The sequence below is a fragment of the Aythya ferina genome (assembly GCF_964211825.1).
Source record: "Aythya ferina genome assembly, chromosome: 2".
Taxonomy (NCBI): domain Eukaryota; kingdom Metazoa; phylum Chordata; class Aves; order Anseriformes; family Anatidae; genus Aythya; species Aythya ferina.
In genome coordinates, this window is record NC_140297.1 from 52028525 (window position 1) to 52042329 (window position 13805).

The 13805-nt window shown below is 38.4% G+C and overlaps 1 protein-coding gene across 8 annotated transcripts in view; it reads left to right on the forward strand.

Annotated features, from left to right (window-relative positions):
- The window catches only part of KIF13A (kinesin family member 13A), a 118734-nt gene that overhangs the window by 54000 nt on the left and 50929 nt on the right, over positions 1-13805 (forward strand). For all 8 annotated transcript variants that reach the window (XM_084507461.1, XM_084507460.1, XM_084507462.1 and 5 more), the window contains exons 5-9: positions 8089-8181; positions 8759-8939; positions 9960-10047; positions 11358-11492; positions 12356-12468. In XM_084507461.1, the coding sequence (XP_084363587.1) occupies positions 8089-8181; positions 8759-8939; positions 9960-10047; positions 11358-11492; positions 12356-12468 (610 nt within the window). The remainder of the gene's footprint in view (positions 1-8088; positions 8182-8758; positions 8940-9959; positions 10048-11357; positions 11493-12355; positions 12469-13805) is intronic.

The window sequence follows — 13805 nt, forward strand, 5'->3', positions numbered from 1 at the left end:
GGGATGCTTCCTGCCTGGCTTAGCTCTGTATGGATGAGTGAGTTCACTGTCACTGGCAAGAGCAGCGATTAGTTGCACAATTAACAAGAAACATGTCCAAAGCTTGAAATAGCTAAGTCTGGAGTGCTTGTAAATGTGCGTAGTATATGAGTTTCAAGCTTAAGTGAAATTCTTGGGATGAAAAGGTATGCGAGTCAAATTTAATGGCTTGAAAACACCTTTAATCTGCACCACACAAATACAGTGGAAGATGTGACAGTGAAAGGCTTAACAAGAGATTCTCAAGTACGAATCATCACTTCATGTGCAAAACCAAGGCATAGTTGTTTTGCATTATGTTGAACAGATAAGTATATTATTCTACATGAAAGAATATTGACATAATAATAATTGACACGTGAGATACCAAAGCCCCCACCCAGAGTGGTGTGCACCACAGCCAACGTATGTCTGAATTCTGTGTTGACGTGTAGATACCTCTTTTTTTTCCTTTTTTCTGTCAACAACAACAAAACTTGTACTTTCCTGAAACTGCACATTTCTTATGGGATCCTTAAAGCTATCACACATCAGTACGGGCTGTTTTTGTTTTTCACATTGCTGATTGATCTACAGTATTATCAGCACTTACTATTATTGTTTGCACGTGAGGAAGATTCTTATTTGGGAAAACTTACCACTGTGGGCAATTGGTAATATTTCTCAGGCTCTGGGAGAACAGGACTGACCCTGAGGTGGGATCAGGCATCTTTTTCTCTTACCCTAAACTCATTCTGAGATGTGTGCATCTTTTTGTCTGGAGCTCAGGCTAATTTTGTTGTATTAACTTCTTTGGGAACCCATGTTCAGGAACTATGAGGGGTCTTATTAAAGTTTGAAGCTTCTATTTCCAGCATTCAAAGATGGGGGTTGTTGCTGTGAAGACCTAATGCCATGTATTTAGGTCCTAATTTGTATTCCAATAATTCTACATGGGCAAAGAAATAAACCGTTTTTTTTTTTTCCTTCTTTATAATGGTCGCAGTTGTGGTTGTTAGCAGCTGTGGTGGTTTTATCCTGATGGGCAGCTGAACTCCACCACAACCACTCTCAGTTCCCCTCCTCAAAGGAAAAGGGAGAGAAAGTACGATGGAAAGGGCTTGAGGGTTGAGATGAGGACGGGGAGATCGCACAACAATTATCATTGTGGACAAAACAGACTTGGCATAGGGAGATTAAAGAAACTTATTGCCCATTACCAACAAACTGGAGAAGTGAGAAACAAAGAAAGCAAACTAAACCTTCTCCTCATCCACCCTCTTCCACATCTGCCTGCTGAGCGATGCCGGGGAGGGGGGAATTGGCCTGTGGTCAGTCCCTAATGCTTCGTCTCTGCTGCTCCTTCCCCATGGGATGCCGTCCTTCCCCAGCTGAGCCTGCGGGGGCTGCCCACAGGCAGCAGCTCTTCAAGCACTGCTCCCACATGGCTCCGTACCACAGGGTCCATCCATCCCCCAGGAGCAAACTGCTCCAGCACGGGTCCCCCACGGGTGGGCGGCAGCTCCCCCCAGGCCCCCTGCTCCTGCGTGGGCTCCTCTCCACGGGCTGCAGGGATTTGGTGTTAGTACAGAATGATTTTGACTTGATCTGGAAAAGAGATGACCTTTGCCTTACAGGCTCTATAAAAGGTGTTTTGAGAATAAGGAAAATAGCTTCTTACTACCATTTATTTCTTGACTTGAATGGGCCAAGAGTCAGTTCGTGGATAAGAACACACCTGCTTGCCTTGAAAAGCTCATGGAAACAAATAACAGCAAGACATTTTGGTGAAGGGGAGGACACTGAGAAAATCTCAGAGATGAGAACAAAGAATTCTTTTTACAAGCCTAGACAACAGTGAGAGCCTATTGAAGTCTGCAATGAAGTGGATGTTTGAAAAGAAGGAAAGAAACCCTTCAGCTTGGGACAGATTCAAGAGATGGTGTAAATAACTTCAGTAGCACTTAGACAGGTCCATTGCAAGGACCCCACTCTGTATCAACTTGTCCATAAACTTTTCCTAAACTTCCTAATCTGCATCACATTTGGCCTGAAATCTCAGATCTGTGTTTCTGCAGGCTGCGTTGTCCTGAGAGGCTAAACACCTGACTTCAGGCTAAGCTTTAATTTCATTTGAAATCCATATGCTGATTACTGCTCTTCCAGCAGCTGTTTTAAAAGGAGACAAACCACACAATTGGCTTAGAGAATTGTAGTCTCCTGCTCTCTTGAGTGATTGTTGCTTGTGGATTTTGAGCAGACAGGAATGTCTGTCTGTCTGCACTTCTGGCTTACCCATTTAAACTGTGAAGTAGGAGAATATACTTGAAATCTACCCCTTTCTTACCATTCCCTGGACTTTTTTTTGGAGGAGGCTGCTAAATAGCATGTAGGCCTTGATTTCGGGTCACGCAGCTGACATCTGACTAGTACATTTTGGGGGAAACCTGGTTACATGGTATGGGTTCAGCACTTTAGATCAGGCAATTAAAAAAATGTAGACATTGTGACACTTAATTGGAAGCACTTGAGACCCTTTTCTGAATCCAGGGCTTTGAAGACTTCAGTGCTTTGTCAATATTACAGTTAGGCTGCAGGAGTTAGGCTGTACCAACTGTTGTGCTTTTATGTTCTTGTTAAGATGAACCATAGTCATCTTTCTTCCAATATTATTTTTTTAAAAAAACTGGTATCTAGCAGAGCTTTTAATAATTCTAGTCTCTGCAAATAAAGTTTTATTTTAACTACTGTATCATGGAACTAATTGCAATTGTGTATTGAAATGTTCCAAGTTAGAGATTAAGCCATAGAGACATGGACCAGCTTGAATTTTCAGTGTGGTACATAACAAGGTGTTATTTGGTTCCAGTTATTTTCCCTGTATCTGTGAATCAAGGGGTTCAGGAACAGCAGTGAGGTGTCCTAACATTGCAGTCAGAAGCTGGCTGAATGAATCCATGCATCTTGAGGAGAGGCCTGAGACAGATCTCGAGTTCAGATTGGCAAGCTGCTGAGAACAGGAAATACTGGACATCTAAAAACCAGACACTGAAACTAAGTTTTATTTCAGTGCATCTTGATTGTAAGTTAATCAGTAAAACAGTGGCTCTTAGCAAAGGCTATAAATATTAATGGCCTTTTTTTAAAGGAGATTTTGTTGTTTTCTTCTCTCTCCTCTCTTCTGTCTGGTTATCAGTCACCAGTCTGGTGATCCGAGAATCACAGAACCACAGAGTCATTCAGGCTGGAAAAAACCTCCAAGATCATCTAGCCCAACCTTTAACCTAGTAATGACAAGTCCACTGCTAAACCATTCTACCAAGTTTCTTGAAGACCTCCAAGAATGCTGACTCAGCTGCTCCTTGGGCAGTCTATTCCAAAGCCACAAAACCCTTTCAGTAAAGAATTTTCTCCTAATATCCAACCTAAGCCTTCCCAGGCATAACTTGAGGCCATTTCCATTTCATGCATACATGAGAATATATGCATTTAATTTGTAAAAGTGATTGTCTTCATTTTGCAGATCGTGAGAACGTGTTCTAGGGTTCTTCTGCAATGTGTAGGTATCCTTAGGGAAGTTGTCAAATTGGATCTCCCAGTCAGGGCTTCAGGAAACTGGATGAGTCGATTGATTTGGGGGAAGAAAAGAGGGAAGAGCATAGAGATACAAGAGATAAAGTACTTAAATATCTCATTCTGAAAATGATGTATTGTGGTATTCTTGCACGTCAGGGTGCTGATTTGTCTTTCTAAATTCAGGGACTTTTTATCTTACATATTTTCCTAATGTAATTTTTCTAATAGTTCATTCTCATTCAGAGATTCCAGCTGAGAGATTTTCACACAGCTCTGCGATTAGATAGTGTCAGGGTTTTAGTTTAGAGTTATCAGTGATATAATAGTCACTATTAACATGTACACTGCCATATTTTGCTGTTTTCACTTTGTTTTATAATTTTGCCCTTGAAATACCCATCCATTTCAATAGATAAGAGAAGATGTGAAAAAGTTTTGTAGCTTCAGTGTGATATCCTGAGTGCCCATGGTGCACAGCAGTAGCACACGCAGGGCATTGGGAAGTTCCAAGAACTGAGTATGTTAAAATGTAGTTCTCAGAAGAAGATGAGTTTCCTTCAGTCTTCAGGTAGGCCGAAGATACCGTCTAGGCTGTTGAAATCTTTTTTAGAAATGTTGGTTGTCTTGGTTTTGGGGTTTGTAGGACAATGGCAGTGAATGAAAGGGCTCAGTCCTGAGAGCTAGTGGAAAGGTTCTTGAGGGAGTCTCCTGCTGGAAGGGGCCTTCCAAGAGAGTGAGAGGTACTTCTTTGATCTTTCTTAGATTTTGTTCTACTCTTGGCACCAGGCTTGTAGTTGCACTTGTTGAAATGCACAGATGATGTCCTGTAGCTATGAAGACAGTTACAGCTGTCTGGTGAAAGGGAAGAAGGTTTCCATATTGTCCTGACGTTGCTTTCCAGTTCATCCACCGGTGTTTATCAGGTTTTGATTAGTGAGGCACACCCACAAGGGTGTTGACAGCGTTTCCCACCTTGCAGTGTTGGCAGCAGTGGCGAATGTGCTGTAACTGGAGTCACAGAGCATACGGCGACATGGTCTGAACATTTCCTTACTGCCTGATTCCAGTTTAACAGTCTTGCTCTTCAAATTAAAAGAAGCATTTGCTCTTGAAGCAAGATTATTTAGGCTGTGGCCTGTTAGCAAAGCTTCCCTGTCCTCTAAGGAAAGGGCAGGCAGGAGATCCTGCCCTGTAAGAACTGGCAGCTCGTACACTTGCCCCAGGCTTCCAGAGAGTCTTGGCTGTGCTTTCCTCAGCCTAGTGGTGTGTGTGTCAGACACCTACGGCTTGCCCGTGTTGGGATGGAAGATGGGAGAGGAGACGAGTTTCAACATCTGGCCTCGGTTGCCTCCGTAAGAGTCTACGTGATCTTATCCAGCTGGAAGGTTGGGCAGCCCTGTCTAAAAGACAGTAGAAATTGGTGTAAGGGAAATCTGGTAATGAAATAGCTGGGGTGAACAAAAGGATATTTTTCTGTATTGACAAAATCAAATTAGGATTGAGTTAAAAGCCCTGCTCTCTTTGTTAAGCACTAGGTATCTGGGGAACAAAAAAAACCTTTAAATTAGCAGAAATATAAATTGCTGTAGTGTAAGATTATTTAGGAAAACCACAATCAGTAGTGTAGACAACAGAACTGCATTATTTCTTTTAACCTTAAGAGCATATAGACATCATTCTGTATAATGCAAATTTTTTAATCAATCAAGAGGTGATGTTTCATGATGAAAATATCTCCACATCTCACAGATGATATGGCCGTGCCCTCAACAGTGCACTGCATTAGCAGAAGAATAAAATACCTGTAATACCTGTAATTGAAGTTTAAATTCTTCTTTCCTGTTTTTCTGTTTGGTTCATTTAGAACCAAATTTTATTTTATCCCATGGTAGTTTGACAGGTTACTCTAAACCTCACTCTTGGACGGCCTATTTGTCTATGTTTTGCTGCTGAGCTCATAAAAACCTTTTTTGCAAAAAAAAAAAAAAAAATCCAGCTTTATCTGTGTTGTTTAAACTTGTTCCTCTTGTGATATTTAGCAGTAGAAGATCCTGTAGGTCATCTCATGGTTAATGATGACCATGAACAGCTTTGTAACATTTCAGTATCTCTTTTTTCTTGGGAAACATGGAGGAGGTTGTGTTTTATTGCTGGTCAACAGTGGGCAATAAATGTTTTTTATCCTCTTCTGACAAGTGGTTTTATTCTACACTCACAAACATTGCAGAATATATTATTTTTGTTCTTTTGTAGAATAGTGTTTGAATAGGAAACATAAAAGGATCAGTATCCCCATCTTTTCAACGTACTGAAGTGTCTTCATCTCTCTTACGCATTCATCTATAAAACTGAAAAAAACTTCTTCCTCTAAGTAATTGTTAAGAAAGAAAAACAAGCATTGTTGTAAAACTCAGTCCTTTTTTGTTGGATCATGTCACCAAATTTGTTGTGAATTTTAGTTAGACATTAGAGATGTTGTGAGGTAGAAAATGGATGTTGGCCATCAGACTTTGCTAGGCAGAAGGGAAAAACATTAAAAAAATCAATCAAACAAAAAACACACACACAATTAGGAAAAAAGATTTGACTGGAACCATGAAATGCCGAACAAAGTGTTTTCAAAGTAAACTGGTGCCACTGCTTGACAGGACTGGTGCTTAGGGACATGGTTTAGTGGGTGACATTGGTAGTAGGGTGATGGTTGGACCAGATGATCTTGGAGGGCTTTTCCAACCTTATTGGTTCTATGGTTCTATGCTATATGCTTTTATTCTCCTAATAATTTTACTCAACATCCATCTTTACCTGATTTTGCATTCTTGCTCAGCAAGACAGTAAGTGGCTCCTTGCCTCTTTGATTTCCTAGCTTCAAAACGTATCCTCAGGAGTTGGTTGGAAGGCATATTTTTATGTATTGTACCCTCTTATTATGCACTTCCACTCATACATTTTCTTCATTAATCCTTCAGTAGTTTGTTAATGTTCTCTACATTGTTGTTGAACAGTTCTCCATCAACGTAGATATTATTATTAAATGACAGAATGGTCGTAAGTTGAATGGGAAGTGAATGAATGTGCAAGGAAGGAGATGCAATTATTGCAGAGTACAGCAGCTTGTCCTCTATTTCGAATTCCGCTATTCAGTGTTTTTGAAGTTACTCTGGACGGTGTTAATCCAAGGAGCAGTAGGAACCCTTTGGAATTTTAGAAACCCAATTGGAAAGGTACCCGTGGACCATTTTATATGGCATTGTTGTAATAGAGACTTCTTAATCTTATTTATGTTAGTGTAAACCATTCTACAAACAGGCATTCCACGGGTTGTTCTGCAGGCATTCTGTGGTCTACCAATTACTCGAGGATCGCAGAAAATAAATATTCTCAAGCAACATGTAAATGTGCAGCTAGATTTATTTATTTTTTTGATGCAGCAAGGTTCTGTTTGGAGAGCTATAGAAGTCTCTGTTGCATCCAACGTACAATTTCTTGTAACTGATAAACAGACAACTGCTAAAACTCAGTTAACTGAGAAGTGTGGCTGTTCACCACTCTTCAGAAAGTCACCAGGCAGGGTATGTAAGTTTAAAACCAAATGCCAGAATATATATATATATAAATGCTGTCCTTCCTTCAGTTCTGCTTCCTTTGGGTGTATGTACAGATGGTGCAATTCTCAGATCAGAACTCAAGCCAAACAACCCCTGTTCGTGATGTACAATTTCTGAGCTTTCTTATTAAAAAGCAAAAACAACAACAAACCACCACCAACAAAAAACACTACTCCTCTTCTATCTCCTACATGTAAAAGATAGAAGCACATCTATGATCTGCCTGGCATAGAGAGATGATTTTCAGGCTATGAATTCTGCAGCTGCTGTTTCAAACTATGGATTTGCCAGTATACGTCCTCAGACAGATCTGCTTAAGTCTCTCAAACTCATAGTGTGCCTTTCCTGCCTCAGTGTCTTCAGAGTGCTTCTGTCTGGTTTCCAGCATCCCCTTGATGTGGTGTGAATAACAATGCTTTCTAGTGAAACTTGAGGCCAGCTCCCTAGAGAACGATCCGTACTATTTCTAGCATTGCATTTGTTACATGCCTAATATCCTAGCTCACTGATGTATTTGTTGCAATTCTGTTACAGAGCTCTTTGATACAGTTTGTGATTAAGGAATGCATGCTGGTTGCAACGTTTACACTTAAATAGTACCAAGTCTTGTTATCTATGTTATTTTCTAAGCATTCAACTTACATGATTCCTTTGAAAAAGTGTTCCCTTCACATGAAAATGAGCAGTATTTTTAAACACAGAGGTAGCTGTTGCACCAGTTTCAGGCAACGGTTTTGAACTTTATTCACTCAGTTATATATGAAATCATTTGTTCCTTAATCCACGTGATAGTAAAAATAATCTCAAAAACTTTTTTTTCTTGTTTTCCATAAAGTTTAATCTGTCATTTTGTGTAAAATAAACTTACAAAATAATTATTTTTTAGGTCAGGAAGTGGTGTTCAAGTGCCTTGGAGAAGGAATTCTTGAAAAGGCCTTTCAGGGATATAATGCTTGTATTTTTGCCTATGGACAGACAGGTAAGAGTCACGTTTGCTGAAGAAAGGGAATGCTTCTTGTGCACATGTATGAAGTAGGAAGAGCACAACATAAATATTAAACTAGATAGTATTTAAAATTATATGTAGATATATAATGTTTAATGTCAAACATTTTTATCAGGATGCTGTTTTCTGTTTAATTTTAGTGATTTGTATTTGCTTCACTTCTTTGGAGATTCATGTCCCATTTAAATGCACAGCAACTTTAGCCAGTGTCACAACAACTAACTAGTGCCAGTGTAAATGCAGCCCTGTAAATATGCTCATCGCTGCTACCTCTTGGGACTGTTTTGGAAGCCTGAAAGGAGTGCTTCATACCCAAGGCTCATTCAGTTGTGCGTGTGTGTGTGTTATAAGAGACTGTTAAGATAATTTCTCTTCTTGTTTACTTTTATCCTATAGTGCAAAGAGCAAACATTCTGTCTGGAATAGCATGTCGTGTTGTTCTGATATGTACTTCTGGAGAAATAAAAAGAGAATTAAAACGTGCTTCATGAACAACTGAGTAGCTCAGAAACTGCATTCTAAAGCATTTTCTTTTCCTTTCTTCCTTTAGGTTCAGGAAAATCCTTTTCAATGATGGGCAATGCAGAGCAGCTGGGTCTGATCCCACGGCTCTGTTGTGCTTTATTTCAGAGAATCTCTGTGGAAGAAAATGAATCTCATACTTTTAAAGTTGAAGTGTCCTATATGGAAATCTACAATGAGAAAGTCAGAGATCTACTTGACCCAAAAGGGTTAGTAGCTTCACCCTCGCTTGCCATCTTCCTTTCTTTTTTTGTTTGAAACTGAAAAGTGAAAATCAGTTCTGGAAGTCCTTGAGAAGGTTTTTCAGAATGTATGTTCAAACATCTCCTTTAGAAAGGATCAGATACCAAACATCAGAAAGAAGAGAATATCCATGTAAAACTTGTCTATGAAGTAGTATCCAGTATGTATTGATTTAAATTCAGCACCAAAATATATGCAAACAAAGACTATGCAAAGTAGCTTAACACCAGGAAGCTAATGCTGAGGTATTTTTGCAATGATATCCAGACCTTGCTCAAGTAAAAAAGTTCATTAATTTTCACAAAGAGTGCAAAACTTATTTACAACTTGGTTTTCCTGGTTTAAAAGTTGAGCTTCTGGAATGGGAAGGTGCAACACCTCAGAATATACTTGTGGCACTCTTTAGTACTTCTGTTTTGCTTGCTCAGAAATACTGGCTGGGCTCTCTGGTGTGAAGATTTCTAGATAAGAGATATCTTGATTTTTTTTTTTAGTCTGAGCATTTATATGTGTGTCATTTTTTTATTCTTAAGCATAATTGCATTCAGTAAAGAAGAATGCAAGTTAGCTGAAAGATAGATTTTACATGTAATCGGTTTATTACATTAAAGTGTGGAAAATGTATGAAGAATTGAATCTTTAGCAAATTTCTGGGGGTGATTTTTTGTTTCCCTTTTTGTCAGTATTCTTTCTGCCAAATAAGGCATTTCAGATTTTGATCCAGCCACAAATACTGTGGTGGGAGGATGCTCTGAAAATAATTCATGTATACTTATTGAAACCAGTTAGATTAATTTGAGCCTTTCTTATTAATTAAGTTAAATCTTTCTGGAAGACATTTTTCTTCTCATTATTAATTGAAAAACAAAAGAAAATATTACATGAAAGGAAAAAAATCTTATACATAGTAGAAGTAAATTTATGTCTTTTAGCTGGAATAAAGTTCACAGTAGTGGATTGTGTATAAAGGCTATTTTATTCCACAGGAGTCGGCAGTCACTTAAGGTTCGAGAGCACAAAGTGTTGGGACCATATGTAGATGGCTTGTCTCAGCTGGCTGTTACAAACTTTGAGGTAAATCTAAACCCATTAAAGGTGTCTAAACAACATACACCTAAGCAGTAGGAATCTTACCAGAGATACACTAGTATCCATCCAGAGGTTTAATTTCTAGAGTGTTTACAGTCTCTGACAATCACAAAGATCTCCTGTAATGCTTCCACAAGTATTTATTTAATGTAGAAGCTTTGGGTTCACTGTTATGTAGGTTAAAAATATGAAAGTGGTATCTCTATATTTTGCAGTTGTCAATTTTTATAATACATCATGTTTTCTTGCCACAGGAAATGTGAGGCTTCCAGAATAAGAATACTAAGAATACCAGCATGAATTCCTTTGATGTTGTTGAATACAGCCTCTTACTTTATACAAGTGTATTGGATGAGAATGTACAGCATGCCTTATATAATTAATCATTTAAATCACGACAGCATCTGAGCCCAGTTGAGTTACCAGAATGCATTCAAAGAAATCGGTATTGTAGAATCCAATGGACTTCTACAATGGAATTAATTAAAGCAGTGCAGTTGTATAAATTGCATAGCCCTTTTTATGAGGAAGCTGCTGTAGGAAATGTTTTTTTTTGTGCTTGTTTTGTTTTTAAACCATTCTTTGTGTAGTATTGTGTGGAAAGTAATTTGCTTTTGATGGGGATTTTTATTTCTCTGAAGCATCTGTGCATATTATATGTGTGCAGATCTGTGCAGATATATAACTGCTTTTGCAGTTTGTACAGTAAATTGTGTACTTTGAAAGTACATCTTTTTCAAATTCTTGGAAATTTTCATACCTACTTTGTGGCTGATGACCTGTGCAACTGTGTTGGAGACTCAGTAAGCACATATATCAGACTCCACATAATCGTCTTTATTTTCACACATGTAGAAAGGTACACACTCCAAGTGAGGTAACCCTTTGGTCCAATTCAATGAATACAGTATTAGTACAGTTCAGTAAAGAAAAGCATTTGTGTTTAGTTCTGTAAGTAGATCTTGTTGGCTTGATTACTGGCATTAAACAGTATGATTTGCAATGTGGATATTGCCAGCGTATTCCAGCAGCAGATAAGGAGAATGGGCATTGAATATCGTTGCTGGGCTTTTAAGTGCAGCGCTTAAAATAGAGTTGAGACTTAATGCCATTCTGTGGAATTACATCCCCTCTCTGCCATTGCATCTCAAAACATAAAAAGAATTTTCTCATTACTTCTACCCTCCCTTCTTCTCTCCCACACATACACACCCGTCCATCTAGATGGGTATTTTATTCAGCAAGCTCAGAACTTTGCTTTATCCTGGCATAATTTTCTACTCTTTTTGCTCTAGGATATTGAGTCACTGATGTCAGAGGGAAACAAATCACGAACAGTTGCTGCAACCAACATGAATGAAGAAAGCAGCCGTTCTCATGCTGTATTCAATATTATAGTGACTCAGACACTTTATGACCTGCATTCTGGTGTATGTATTTCTGATGGTTAATTTACAAAGTTGTAGTGAATTCTTCTTTATTCTGTTCAGCCACTGAATGTTCTCAGTTTGTTCTGAGCAGCAATCAATTAAAAGAAGCAGCTTCTCTATTGCTATCCAGCTGCATGCTTTTGTAGATATATCACTAGTATCAATATGGGCTAAAGCTCTAAAGACACATGTGGCCTACCATTTTAATGCTGAAGGTGCCTCAACTCTCACAACTGTTTAACCTGCTGAAGTGCCACCGTGTCTCAGAGTTGAGTTGCTATATGATATTGTAGTATCTCTGCATTTGACCTGAAGTGGAGAGAACATGTTAGCTCTCTTGATTTGTTCATCTTTTATGTCAAGACTTTAGCATGACTCACCATTTTTTGTTTGGTATGCATACATGATTTGTTTAGCTCTGCTGCTGCCTTTCATGCCGTGGGGTCTGGTAATCAGAGTAACATTGGTGAGAACATAAGATTGAGAGAACACTGGAAGAGGGAGGAAGCACACCAGATACAGCAAAAAGTTGGATCACTTCAAGATTATATTGCTGCTGTTAAACTTGTCTTTGGTGTTAACTGTTGCTGACGTTAATATGTTTTAATGACCTACTGTGTCAGTGAAGTTACTGACATTACCACATGGCTGATTCACCTTCATTAGTGGTTCAGCCCTTTAGTATAGTGTATGAGTGACTCTTAAAAGACTAAGAACTGTGAGAATTACTTCTCTCATATCTTGAATTTGATAGCTTGACCCACGTTATTATGGACAGCAGTGTAATTACGCTAATATCAGACACATAAGCATTTTGTGCTCAGGTTTCTTATCTGTTTTTCTCCCCCGTTTGATTTGCACAGAATTCTGGAGAGAAGGTCAGCAAGGTCAGCTTGGTGGATTTGGCTGGTAGTGAGAGAGTGTCCAAAACAGGAGCTGCAGGAGAACGTCTGAAGGAAGGCAGCAACATAAACAAGTAAGACATTGGCATACACAAGTTGCAAACCTTAATCTTGTCAGAACAACCACTGTTTCCTTGGCCTCCTGTCTCGGTGTGCTTGTCGCAAGTCGGTTCAAACGATATGCCTAGCCAGGAGCAGTTAATATATCTCTTTCAGTTGCTCCGTACTGAACACCATGTGTTTTGTTACATTGGCATAGGGATCCTGATTCATACTTGACTCAGATGAGAGGTATATGAGTATTATCTGGAAAAAGTGACAGCAGCACTCTTTAATTAGGCATATACCTTTTGTGATTCATTTATACACCCTGTCCCCAGGCTTCTGTGTTTGTCTCATCGTATGCTCAAGGAATGCAAAGTTGCAGAGTTGAATGGCTTTGTTCCAACATGCATTAAAATATGTAAGAGTATAATTCACAGTTTAAGAAAATCGGACCAGAATGAAGCTATTTAAGTTTAACATTGCCTTGGGCATTTGTACTCAAGCTATGACAAGTTTCAAGGCACTTTTTTTTTAACTGTAGTTACTGTGTTGTTACCCAAAAGCAAGAATATAGCACAGAATCGCTACTTTCATAAACACGCTAATTTTTTTCCTGAGAATAAAACAAAAATAAACAACAAAAAACAGTTCAACTGTAACATTAAAAGCTACACATTTTGCATCATTTTAAAATTAAAATTGAAAAAGTGTTGGTATTTTAATCTAACAATGACAGCAAAAAGTGTGTTTGAACTGCATTCACGCTTTAAAATGATTTTCAGTTTCCCTGTTTTAGAGTTTGAACATGCTTGCTCTTTATAGCATAATTTCTAATATATTATGTATTTAATGCATCAGATCAGTAGCCACATTCTTGTAAATCAAAATTATATGGTTCTGTTTGTCTAATGGCAGGTATTGAACCCTTACCCTGCGGGTTACTAGTTAAAGTCAGATTGATTTTACTAGAAATTGTATTTGTCTTTTGCATAAACAAAGGCAAAATTGAATGTTTCCTGTTAATTCTTGGGGAAAAAATCAAATGCCAACTTTCCCAACAGCTATTAAGAAACTCTAAATGTAGTTTTAGATACAGAAATATTTCTTTGTTTAATTGTTATTTTTTTCTAATAGGATGTTTACTAGTTGGTAAGCTTCCAAGGCAGTAATGCAGTGAGGGAAAGTTGTTTTGCCCATGCTGCAGATGCAAGCACCAGATCTCTCTATAAAAGATATTTTAAAAAGATAGGTTGACAGCTCTACTTTTTCCCATCAATTAAGTTCTTATATGGTATAAACCTGTATTACCTCAGCCCATTTTAAAAGCATTCTGTGTGTGAAATCTCTTTTGGAACTGGTAGGCAAA